The sequence below is a fragment of the Colletotrichum karsti genome (assembly GCF_011947395.1).
Source record: "Colletotrichum karsti strain CkLH20 chromosome Unknown Scaffold16, whole genome shotgun sequence".
NCBI lineage: Eukaryota > Fungi > Ascomycota > Sordariomycetes > Glomerellales > Glomerellaceae > Colletotrichum > Colletotrichum karsti.
Window position 1 is genome coordinate 435,394 of NW_024065916.1, and position 12,946 is coordinate 448,339.

At 55.3% G+C, this 12,946-nt stretch overlaps 2 protein-coding genes across 2 annotated transcripts; one reads left to right on the forward strand and one right to left on the reverse strand.

Moving 5' to 3' along the window:
• Nucleotides 1-7,063: 7,063 nt before the first annotated feature.
• On the forward strand, nt 7,064-8,617 carry CkaCkLH20_05653 (flavocytochrome c; the record flags this gene model as incomplete). Its single annotated transcript, XM_038888371.1, has 1 exon — nt 7,064-8,617. The coding sequence occupies one exon, from the start codon at nt 7,064-7,066 to the stop codon at nt 8,615-8,617; it is 1,554 nt and encodes a 517-aa protein (XP_038746268.1).
• Nucleotides 8,618-8,975: 358 nt separating this feature from the next.
• CkaCkLH20_05654 (subtilase) lies at nt 8,976-10,333 on the reverse strand (the record flags this gene model as incomplete). Its single annotated transcript, XM_038888372.1, has 2 exons — nt 8,976-9,803; nt 9,863-10,333. 2 exons carry the CDS (start codon nt 10,331-10,333, stop codon nt 8,976-8,978), a joined length of 1,299 nt encoding a protein of 432 aa, XP_038746269.1.
• Between the last annotated feature and the right edge of the window lie 2,613 nt (nt 10,334-12,946).

A 12,946-nucleotide genomic window follows, 5' to 3' on the forward strand; every position in this document is an offset into this window, starting at 1 on the left:
GAGAACTGGAGCTGTTCGATGAGGACGGGGAAGAGGAGGTCGCGGTCGAGGTCGAGGAGGGAGGCGTCTGCAGGAAGAGGGAGTGGGTCGAGTGATGGTGTTGGAGGTTGTGATGCAGACTAAGGTGTTAGGACGAGCCGTCTGGACAAGGGCCGATCTTTAAAGCCCAGAGACGTTCGAACCGGGGGTCGAATTGGGAATGGATTAAACGGAGGCTCCATTTTAGATTCATTATTTTGGGTGCAATGTCGGCTGGTGGTGGTGAAATGGATGGGTGGATGGTGGAGTGACCACCTCGGAGACCGCCTGGAGGGGATTGTGGGAGGTCCATCGCAAGTGGCATCGGAAGCCCGAAGTGGTGCGAAGAGAAATCCAACCTGTTCGTCTTTTTGCCTCTGTTCTCTCCACTCTCTCCTCATCGTTTCTCCAGCCCTGGTTCCATAAGAAAAGGGACGACTGGATGGCAGTTAACGGTAGTGTCAATCAGATATCCGATCTTCACACGAAAGGATACCCTCCCGACAAAGGATTGATTTGCGTTCCTGTGAGGAGAAAAGAGCCTCCGTCCTATTAGGTAGCTCGGCAAGTCTGCTCGTGGCATTCTGGTATGCATCTAACGGGGGTCACCCATGTCGGTCAATTCGAGGTTTGGTCCGTCCAATTTGTTGGTGAAAAAAACCTCGGCCGACCCTCCGGTGTTGAGATCCGAGACAAGCACCAAGCCATTGTTGTCGCTGCCGCAGTTACGGACAACGAGGAGCAGAATTCCAGGCTCCTGGACGAAGGGTTGTCCAATTCATGGATCAGTGGAAGTGGGAAGCCTTGAGCCAAGAGAAACACTGCCTCGGGCCACAGGCGGAATCAGCTCATGGGCTGATGTCATTCCCACCTTTTCCGTCAACGGCGCTTTCTCCAACTTTTTTTCCTCCCCTTTGGCGTTGAATATCTGCGTCGGCAGCTCACAAGAGACGCATGGTGGCGGGTGACGCAAATCATTATTGCGTATCCACGACCATATTGCCGAGATGAAACGCTTCTAGCCATTCTTATTGAAGGAAGACCAACCGCGGAAATCTGGTATTCTTGCTGTGCCGCGAGTGCGCGCATCGTCTTGAACGTCGGATTTAAAAATCATTTTGAGCCCCCAACTTTCGTTTTTTCCCGTCCAGGCAAGGAGGGGGTGGTGATAGTACCGGAGCGATACTACGTGGGCGCTGGTAAGCACTGCGGCCACAGCGGAATTGAATCGCTGAGTTTCTGTGCCGCCAGGATGTTTTCAGTATGGTGTGTCGTCTGCTTCTTCCACGCCCGGTCTTGACGAATTCCGCTTCTTTGCTGGTCGAAGCTTCCCATTGGCCTTTTGGTGGTTGTCGAGGTCGCATTTGATCCCAGGATTGATATTACAGTGTGTCATGGAAATAGTGGGAACATCTGCTTGTTGCAAAAGTGTGAACGGTGACGCCTAGGATGTTTCGACGGCGCAAGGGAAAACGGACAAGTAAACCGTGTTGACGGCTTCTCCCCGTCTTGGCTGTGGATCGTGGTCGACCGACTGCTGTCGGTAGTCGGCATCGTCCCACGAGGCAATGCGGCTGTTGAATCCGATTTAGAACGTCCGTCAAAAGATATCGTGGACGTCGAACAAAATAAAGTCTCCAGAGGACTGCTTTGGCCCGCAGAGATTGGCGGGTTCCCACTTCCCCATTCCAGGAGTATATACGGTGGGCACGCATTGCCGTTGTCTCGATTCTGCATCGCATCGCGCGTTTCAATGTTCCGCTCGCCTGGGAAGTGTCACTTAGCCAGTTGGGGTGGGCTAAGTCGCGATACATCTGCCATTCCACTCGGTCAAGGCCTTTATTGACCCTTAGCTCCGAACCGAAGCTGCGGGGAACATGGGACTCGCTCTGCAATATCCCAGCGTATCCGTGGTTTCGTCTCCTCGATGAGTGCTGATGTCGTCCCTGATGATCGAGAGACAGGCGCTGCTTATTCATCTCCAAGCTCCGTGCTTCTCAATCTTCGACGAACCAAACATTTCGCCGTCATTGGAAGTTGTGCTGCGCTGCGCAACTCTTTGCTTTCGCGGGCTTCGACCTTGACCAAATCGTCATCATGACAGTGTCAACCACATCTGGCTGTGAAGATCAAGCCCGAAATCGAACTTCCCAAGAGGCGTGAACCAAGCACCACATGGCGGGCGGATGCGGGGAAAGCCTCCCGCAGACTTGAGGGTCGGTCGCCTTTCAATGCAGACCGCGAAATATGCACCTAACGAAGTGACTTGCTCGCCGTCCATCGTGTCGTACTGCGGTACAGTGGTGCGATGATGGCGCCAGGCCGAAGCAGCTTCGAGGTGCGCCATCTGGCTGTAGAGTTCGGGGTCGCTCTAGTCGTGGATACCCAGCAATCCGCTTGGATCACAGCCGCCTGTCCCCGGATTCCAAGGCGGCTGATGAGTTTATTTCCCCAGACTGCGCCAGTGTCACGATGCAGAAGGCTTCGAAAAGATTTGGAAGCCGGTCATGCTGTTGAAGCCGTAACGCCGCCTACACCGTCCCCTTCGCCCGTAGTGGAGATTGTCGTGCGTGGCCACCTCTTTTTTGACTATGCCTTCCTCACCTGCCTGGTGATCCGCTGGCCGAGCTCACCGAGCTAACTGGGAAATCCCCGGTTTTCACGCCAGTGTTACTCGATCTTCCAGCAGAGTCAATATACTGTAGATGGGTTCTGGCGCGATGCAAATGCCCCAACTATTCCGAGTGCCTCTTTGCTGTTTTCCTGCGAACACAACCTCCTCTGACGCAGACCGTGCTCAGAGGTAAACCGTCACGCAACACGGGTGGGATGCTCGTCCACTTTGGTCGCGCTGACATCATGCCAGGGCGACCATCTTTTCCCCTTTCCGCCGGGACCGTGGGATGATCAGCCCACTTGAGAAGAGTCACTTGGACGAACGTGGCCTGCGCTGACCAGCTGGGGGAAAAGACTCGCCAGCGCTGGAGCAGCTGGCGAAGATATCATTGAGCGCTATTTGATTCTAGGCAACCTGGCAGCTGTCGCTAGCGGTACTAGTTGGCGCCGGGCTTGTGAGACATCGAGCTGTGGGCGGCGGAAAGGAAGGCGGGAGGATAGTCAACGCGCCGAGGAATCGTCCGTCTGAACAGCAACGTCCAAGGGCTTCTGAATTCCAAATGGCGAATTGAGTTGGCAGTGACAGCGCGGGCGGGGAGTCGGTGCGGCGCGTATGCACGTAAACGCCTAGTGATCACTCAAAGACGGAACTTTGGCAGACCTCTGGTCCTTTGGGGGCCTTCTGTCCTCTTCTCCGTCAGTCAAGGTCTCAAAATCTCAGTAAATGTTGGCTCAATCCTTTCCGTCCAAGATCGGCTTTGCTCTTCTGACTGACGACCGAGCAAGCCGTGGCAGCACGGTATCGGCGGATGGATCTTCGATGCCCAGCCCCTTGGCCCGGGATGCCAATGAATGAGGCTCGAGTAGAAGCCGAAGTCGTCAGGAAAACGGCCACTGTCAACAGCCCGGGCAAAACATGGTGACCTCTCACGCACGGGATTCAGTCCCTTTCTTGTCAGCCAAGGCCGCAGTCGCAGCGGCAATGCTATGTGTTGATCAGGAAAATCTCGCTAGAATCCCCTGGAGCGCGTACTTTGAGGTGGCATTGCCAAGGTCTACAGGGCTCAGGGCCACGTTGTGCAGCAGCTTACCGACAGTAATGGCCTGCTGTGGCGTTTTAAGACCGCACCTGTCGCCCTGTTGGTTGCAAGGACCCTGCGCGACATCCGCGCGAGAAGCATGCTAAGCAACTTCCATTTCTCCGAGCAGCATGCTTCCAGAGTGAAGTCGTTCCACCGAGACGTTCGTCGTTGAGACGTGGGTTCTCAACCCTTTGTGGCTGTTGAGGCAGCCTTCGCTCGCTCTGAGTTCCCTTGTTCCGAAAGGGTAACCGAGCAGGAAGTAATCGGTGTTCGCGTTTGCGTAATAGCGTCTCTCTTCTTCCACCGGTCGAGGACGTCTGTCTGTGTCCTTAATAGAAGGCCCTCGCCCGGGGCGGACGGTCCGTTTACTTCCAGGATCCTACGATCGCTGAAGTATGGCTGATTTATCCGAGCCTGTCTGCAGGTTTAGGGGCGGGAATCGATGCCAAGAAGGGAGGCGCAAAGATCACGGCCGGATAACTCGGCATCATCCAGAGTTTAGGCAACCCATGTAAGCTGGCGGCGGACGAGACGTGCGACTTGTTGGCCAATGTCGTCTCGGGAAAAACAACCAGGCTGATTTGAATTGAAATGCAACATGCGTGTGCCTGCTTCAAGCCCTGGTCTCGGCAGAGAATCTTGACTGCGAAACGGTGAATGATGATCTGTCCAGGCCCTCCGGTGTAAAAGGGAACTTTTGATTGTTGCCGTTGCTTCATTTCCGTTGATGTCGCTGCCGCGCCAAAAATTCCCTGAACGGACTTATTGGTGTGACTTCTTTTCAGGGGATAAGTGACAAGATGACAGGGCAGACATCAGACGAAGATGCCAAACGGGCAGAAAGAGGGTCTCCTCGTGCGCTTTTCCCCCGAACTGACTTATGACCCGCGCACCACATCCGCGTCAACTCTACTGCGCGTGAACACAAAAGCAAAGAGCGCGGTAGCAATAGCCCGTGGTTGAACTTTGATGTAATCGCAAAAAGATCGTACTGCGTCAAGGACAGGATTCGAACCTGCGCGACCGAAGCCACTGCCTATACTGGTATCAGAGGATCTGATAGCAGGGCAGCCCATTAACCACTCTGGCACCTTGACTACTGTAGATGAAACACCGAGACTGGTTTGTCGCCCAAGTCGCGTAGCGCGAGTCGTCGCTACCACTTCATTCGCCGCCGTCAGTCCACGGCCTCGTCTTTTCGGAAGCGCAATCATCACCACGGTCTTCTATGGCGGTCAAGTTTTCTGGATGCGCAAGCTGTCTCTATTGTGCTGTTGTGTTGTTGTTGTTGTCTCGCGGTGCACCAAGATACCATGCCGCGCTCTGTCTGGGAGGAGATGGCGCCCCTTGTGGCTGACCAGCTGAGCCGATAAGTGGTTTCAGGAGGATTCGGGCGTCCCTTTGACAGAGATCCAGATGCGTCTCCAAACGGAGTTTTCCGTAATCCTTGAAGCGTCCTAGAAGGTCTCTATTTTTCTGCAACGTCAGCGATCATAAAGATAAAGACCTGACCTACAACTCGACGATATCTCAGTCAAAATGCCGTCCAGACGAGCGCATACGAACTCTCACCATGGGTGCGTTCAGTGCAAGGCAGGGAGAGTCAAAGTATGGTCAGACTCAAGTAAGAAAGTTCAACCGTCGCTGACATTACTTCCAGTGCGACGAACAGCAGCCAATATGCGGTCGCTGTCGTCGACGAGGCCATGGGTGTACTTATCGCCACTTGGCTTCTTCGCGCGGTGCGTTTGAGCAACGTGATGCCGACAGAGAGCGTCATATTGGAGTGCCGGAGACAAGATGGGAACAAAGTCCTTTCGAAGTCGAAACCGTCGTCGTCCATCGATCACCTCCCAGGCTTGGGGCCACGGGGTTGCCGAGCTCGGATCCAGAAGATCACTTCCTGATCCACCATTATTTCGGGCACTTGTTGTCGATGCCAACTTCCGGCTCGGTGGACAAGTGGGATATCCTGCCAGTCTTTCGTCAAGCGGTGACTCGACACGTTCTTGCGGATGCGTATTTGCATCAGGCTGTCCTTGCCTTCTCAGCCATTCATCTGGCCTCGGTTTCTTCCTCCAAGGTCGGATCTCTCTCGTCGTCGTATTTGGTTGCAGCTCTCCATCACAAGGCGTCAACTCTGGCACTCTTTCAACCAATTTTGGCATCGTCTCTGACCCCCACGAAGTGTGAATCTGCCCTCGCAGCGGCCGGGCTCTTGGTGGCGTTCGAGTTCGCATTGCCGATGGCAGACTCGACCGCTAGTGTATCAGGTGTTCGAGTGAAGGAATTGTCCCGCGTGGTAGGTCTCTTTCAAGGAGCTGTAGCCCTTTTCCGTATGGGCTGGCAGAGCCTCCATGCCGGGGAAGGGAGCACAGCTCTGCAGATTCGGAAGTCTGTCCTTGTATCGTTCATGAACGAGCAGACCTGGCCCGAGGCAGAGGATTCGGTTGATCGGGTCATGGAAATGGTGAAAGGTCTACGAGATGACCACCATCAGAGGCGAGACGTGCTCGTGCAAGCTGGGTCCAAGCTGCAGCTAGCACTACGCAGAGTCGCTGCGTCCAGGGGTTCTTTCCACATTGCGTGCATGTGGCTAGGCATGGTTGAATCGCCCTTTATCGACCTCTTGAGCTCCAATGATACTCTTGCTTTGGTTCTGCTCGCTCACTGGGCTGTCTGTCTGAAGGATGTCGACACCGAGCACGCTTGGTGGATTCGCGGATGGCCTGAGATGATGATCAAGGCAGTTGTAGGCAGTATCGACGAGTCGTGCGCGGGGTTGGTGGATTGGCCCTTGAGGGAGCTCGAGAAGTTTGAACAACTGAATAGCTTGTGTAGCTTGAACTAAGGCCAATTGTTTTCAGGGCCATATGGCTATTATGCAGTCGAAGACGACGGGATTGCTGGGAGCAGAAGGGAGTCCTTAATGATGAAGATTGTGGAATGGAGTTGCCTTGATGTGTAGTTGAAATGCAGAGATTTCCTCGTCATGTGACTAAGTGAGTGATTGCCTCTTGCATTAGAACAGTAGGAGGCAGGCGCATGTCAGGAGTCGTTCCTGCCTTCTGAAGTTCCTTTCCCATCCCGCTCTTGACCGAGACACACCGACGCTCACCGAGCATTAAAAGTGACGGATTCACTTCACCGAGCCCCACCTCCGAGAAACAATCGTGCCACCTTCACAACACTGCTTCTCCCGCCGGCACATCGTACGACTCCCAGAATCGCCTGACCAGCTTCCGAAATATCCACATTCCGCCGAGTACAACGGCCACAATGTATTACCATATATCTTCCGCCTCGCTCGGTCGACCGTCGACTCGTGAATCTCGACCCGTACAGCAATGTTCGTGCGACCCATCCGACGCTTCGTCATTACCCTCATACTCGGCATCTTCGCGGCCATCCTGGGCATGTCATATCGTCGCTCCATCGCCAGCGCAATAAACACATTCTCCAATCAAGCATCTCGATTCTCATCTGTCTCAATGGCGTCACGCAAGCCCGTCATTGTCGTAGGATCTGGTCTGGCCGGTCTTGCCGCCGCCGAGGAGGCCCTCAAAGCCGGTGCTTCCGTGCAAATGCTCGACCGTGCGCCAAAACCCGGCGGCAACAGCATCAAGGCGTCTTCCGGTATCAACGGCGCCGGAACACGCTTCCAGAAGGCTGCTGGCGTGGACAAAGACGACCTCTTCTACGACGACACCGTCAAGTCCGGCGGAACGCGCTTCAAGGAGGCCAAGGGCGTCGTCAATCGCCCCAAGTTGGTTGAGTTGCTGACTCAGAGCTCGGAAGGCGCTGTCAATTGGCTCGTTGACGACATCGGCGTCGACTTGAGCGTTGTCGCACCTTTGGGTGGTCACTCCCTTGCAAGAACCCATCGTGGGGCCGGCAAGACGCCCCCTGGAGCCGCCATTGTCACGACATTGTTGAAGCATCTTGGGGAGAACCCGGAGTTCAAACTCACCAACTCGGCTGAGGTGACTTCATTGAATATTGCAGATGGCGCGGTGAAGGGTGTTCGGTATACCCGAGAAGGCGAGCAGCACGACCTCGAGGGCGCTGTTGTCTTTGCCGCCGGAGGTTTCGCGGGTGACGCCAACGGTCTATTGGCAAAGTACCGCCCGGACCTAGCTGGTCTCCCCTCTACCAACGAGGCTCGCCCTGCTTCGCACGGCATCTTAGAAGCTGTCGGGGCTGAGTTCGTTGACATGGACAGCGTGCAGGTTCACCCAACCGGCTTTGTCGACCCCAAAGACCCGGAAGCAAAGTACAAATTCTTGGCTGCCGAAGTCCTCCGCGGCGAGGGCGGAATTCTTCTTTCTAACAAGGGTGAGAGGTTCGTCAACGAGATGGAAACTAGAGAGCACGTCAGCAAGGCCATTATGAAGCTGCCGCCTAAGGAGGACGGGGAAACAAGACAGTGGGATATCACCTTGCTCATGGATCCCGGCGCGATCGATGTTGCCGAGGGGCACCTGGGTTTCTACCTCTGGAAGGGCTTGATGGAGAAGAAGAAGGTGAAGGATCTGAGTCCGGAGATCATTAAGGCCATCGACGAGTACTCAGCTCTCGTGGCTGCCGGCACAGACTCGGCTTTCGGTCGCCGCACCTTCGGTCGATGGAGATTGCAAGCCGGCGAGGGTAACCGCGAGAAGGAAGTTTGCGTCGGCCGCGTCACACCGATTACCCACTTCACCATGGGCGGTGCCTCATTCAACGAAAATGCGCAGGTGCTCAGAGAAGACAAGACTGCTATTGAAGGTCTCTGGGCAGCGGGTGAGATTACCGGCGGAATCCACGGCGACAACCGCCTCGGAGGATCATCCTTGCTGGAATGTGTGGTTTACGGAAGAATCGCAGGACAAGAGGCGGCAAAGGCGGCGACAGGCTCATGAATTGCACCGCATGTACGCATTTGATCTCATCATGACACGTTTAGCGAATCCACTTGCATCAACCACAGCTTGGTCACGGAAGTGAAACCCCGGTGAATACCAAGTCTAACCAAGAAATCGAAATCGTTCACTAACAGGTATCTCCTATGGCAGGCTCACGGTCATCTGTACGTTTGCCAATCCAAGTATTGAAGTCTAATTTACAGTAGAAATATGGAATATCATAGTCAGAACCCTTCCCGGGGTCCTAATCCAACAACCCTGTTGTCTCATCCAGCACCAGACGCTCGCGCCGTGTCTAGGAAATTACTCCAGCGCCAAAAAAGCCAGAGGCCGTTGAAAAAGATGCGGTCATCATTTACAAAAGAGTAGTCTTGGACAGGGCGTGACGGAGGTTGAACTTCTTGTTCACCTGTCGGGAAACAAGGTTGCTGCTGGGGACGGGGCGGGTGCCGTTGATGGCCTTGGCCGTGCCGTTGCCGCCGAAGCCGTTGTTCGCGAGCTTGTTGACGGTGGTGCGGGGAACCTGGCCGATGGCGCCGTCGAGCGCGTTCTCGGCGATGTAGCTGCACAGCTCGACGGGGTCCTTGGGCGCGTTGCCGAGGCCGAGGAAGTAGGCGGCCAGGCCGGCGATGTGGGGGCTGGCCATGGAGGTGCCGGAGATGGTGTTGGTCCTGCCGTTCGGCCAGGTGCTCAGGATCTCGGTGCCGGGGGCGAGGATGTCGACGGCGGCGCCGAAGTTGGAGTACTCGGCCAGGGTGTCGCGCTCGGTCGTCGCGCCGACGGTGCACACGGACTCCTCGGACCCGGGGCTGGAGGTGCCGGCGTCGGCGGCCTCGTTGCCGGCAGCCGCGGCGAGGAAGTGGCCGGCCTTGACGATGGCGGCGGCGGCCTGGTTCACGGCGTTGGAGGCCTGGCCGCCCAGGGACATGTTGACGACGACGCCCTTCTCGCAGCCCTGCTGGCCGGCGGCGTCGGCCGCGACGAAGTCCATGCCGGCGATGACGGCGGAGTTGGTGCCCTCGCCGTTCTCGTCGAGGACCTTGACGGCGAAGAGCTTGGTCTTCTTGGCGACGCCGTAGGTGTTGGAGCCGATGGTGCCGGCGACGTGGGTTCCGTGGCCCTGGCCGTCGGTGTCGTCGTTGTCGGCGTAGTTGGCGAGGAAGGTGGCGCGGCCCTCGAACTCCTGGTTTCTGGTCAGCCAAACATGATCACCTTTGCGAAATAATACGGATTTCGACGTACGGGGTGAGTGACATCGATACCAGTGTCGATAATGTAAGCGCAGGTTCCCTCTCCGGCGCTGTCGTCATAGCTGTACATCGTTCCTCCGGGCGACGAGCTCGAGAGTCTCGCGAGTCCCCATGGCGCGTTGGGCTGCGTCGCCTTGATGCTCATGTAGGCATCCTGCTCGATGAAGTCGATGTTGGGGTCGTTCTGCAGCGCCTCGATCTCGGAAGCGTTCAGCGTCGAAGCGAATCCCCTCAAGTTGTTGGCGAAGTTGTAGACGTGGTCGGCGTCGGCGGAGAAGGCCGACATGGCGGTCGCGAGGGCGCCGGTCTCGGCCTCGGGCTTCATGCGGACGATGTACTTGTCGGCCACCAGCTTGATTCCCATGCCGCGGGGCTTGAGAAGGGGTGCCGGCTGGGCGCGGCGGGTAGGGGGGGCCGCGAGGGCCGTGACGGGGAGGAGGGCGAGGAGCGTTGAGAAATGCATCTTGGACGACGAGGACGACGACGACGACGCTTAGTCAACCTACGACACACACACGCAAGCACAAGAAAAGAGGGACTAGAAAAGACGGAGGAAAGGAATGGAACTCGATAAAAATTCGTAGAGAGTGAAAGAAGGTCTGTTCGAAAAAGAATGTGAGTTGGGTATTTGAGTCAATGGGCGCGCCTGGTGGTTCGATGTCGAAGCCTGCTGGGATCCATCGCCATCCTCTCAACATGCGGCAGGCCGGCGGCGTCTTATACTTACGATGCATGATCATGCAGCGAGCCAAGCGAGAACATGAGCGTCTGGAACCAATTCTTTTTTTTCTGGTTCCCTGGTTTTCTCACTGATCATCGACGGCGAGAACCCGCTGTTTTCCTGGTCTGGCAGGTGGGCAGATCAAGATTTCGGTGACGGCTCGCGGCTCCGCGTTGCGGTACCTCCTGTTGGAAGAAGATGGCCTATCGTGGGTCCTCCTGGAGCCGATGTTTGAATTAAAGGAAACCCAAGGCCAGCAGGTGCCGGGGGACCAACCACAGCCTGCGAGCGCGCGCAGCCTCAAGTCGAGACACACACCAACCGACCAAGGACTTCGTCGGTTGGTTGGTCAATCCATGCATTGCGCTGTGTTACCCGTTGGGTGATGTGTGTGTTTGGGTGGGCTAGAGTGTGGGAAAGAAAGACGTTGTGTGCTGGACGTGGCTCCGCCCCGATGCCGATCACCGGCCGGGGGGGTCGTCCACATTTCGGGCTGCACGGGTGAAGTGACTTGTTGGCGTTCCTTGACGCGGCAGTGCTTTTTGCGGACCAGGGAACCACATCATACCATAGCATGGGCCGGGATGGGCATGAAAGGGGAACAATCGAGAACGAATCATGGCGGCGGCAAACAAATGGACGGGCTACTGACCAACGGTTCCCTCATTTTCATGAGACTCGAAAGCAGAAACCCCCTGGATCTCGCAGGTAGACAGACGCCAATGAGAACGGTCGAATGATGATATATCCGTTGAGAATTAAGCATGGGGAGGCGGGTCATTCCATCTGGGACGAACCAATCCAGCCCGAGAATGGGATGGCATTCTGATCGAGACAAAAATGGCATCGTTTCAGGGGTATTTGGAGAAGCCGATTCGCTGCGCTCCCCAAACGCCGCCGAGAAATTAAACCCGATATGCGATCGTCATGTCTCACTGCTCCGTCCGGCCAACCAGCTTTGCTTCTTGGGGTTTTGAACAACCAGTTCGTCTTTTCTGAGCAGCCACGGAAAGAAAGCATATGAGATTTTTATTTCTATCTGCCTGTGGGTCGGGGGGAGCTTGTTCGCGAACCGGGATGTCGTGTGCCCTGATTGCTCCAATATTCTGGGAGCCGTTATTGCGATTTTCTCACCTGTGGGGGTTTTTTCTTGAAGGGCCTCCCTATTTCGGAGGTTACGTCTTGTGAGGGGAACCAGCATCATGTTGGAACTTGCATCTCGCATGTGGCCAATGAAGGGTTGATGCTTGCATTGAGTCTCGAGCTGAATGCCTGGAAGTAGAGTGATGATGGCGAGAAACGACATGTCGCGGTCGCAGCGATTCTGGTTCCAGCGGTCGGACCTTTTGTTATCTCGAGCAGCAGCAGCTAACCCTGCAACCTTGCTTGCGATCAACGCAGCTTTCCGGATCTTCATTCGTAAGGTTGGGAAATAAGCTTAGAGGCCCGCGGGTCGCGATAACTATTCCCACGGGTAGATACAACCAGTCGTGACTCGCTGTTGCACCGGTTGCATGCGGGATGCCGTTTGGTGAAGGTAGCTTGAGCCGCCAAGCGTGGCAATACGAACTGTGATTGATCGCATCTCAGACATCGAACGGGGAGGCGTGATGAGGGATTCGTCTGAGATGGAATTGGATAGATGCGCTAGAACGGTTGTACAATCTCGTCACATGAGATGATGCGTCCTTATTTGTTGAACTCACGGACGTCAAGCTCCTAGACAATCTGGAAGGTGACACGGGTGTCTACTGTCTAGATACCTGCGTGTAACTTCCAATTGTGTTACGAAGACGCGGTAGATGATAGATGATTCATGCATGTGTCGAGACATGGAGTGAGTCTACGGTTGAGTCGGGATCGACGCGCCACAGTTTCGTTTGCCGGTGAGACTTGGCATTTCAGCTTGACATCGACGCCTAAAGGAGGGCCCAGGCTCTTGTCTTCCGGTTGCTCAAGCCAAATGGCTATATGTGTGCATGCAAAAGTATCTGTCACGACGCCTTCTGCATCCATTTTCAAGCTTCATAGCGGCGGGGAAGCTTCTCATGGAAGACTACGGCTTAGGTACACGATGCCTCATCAAGCATCCCATGATACCAGAAGTATCACCATCACATGAGCCGTTCATGAAAACGTCTCTTGATAACATGAGGCATTCTCGGAACTCGTGAAGTGAACATGAGACTCCTCAGAAACATCTTCTCAGCTCAAGCATATTATATCTACTCAACCAAGATGCATCGCCAAGATCATTTGCATGTATCATAGTGAAGACAGACAAAGTCACAGATAGCTCATTATGAGGGTGCTAATAATATCTTTGTTCAATCCGAAGCATGGTTTTGCATCTAC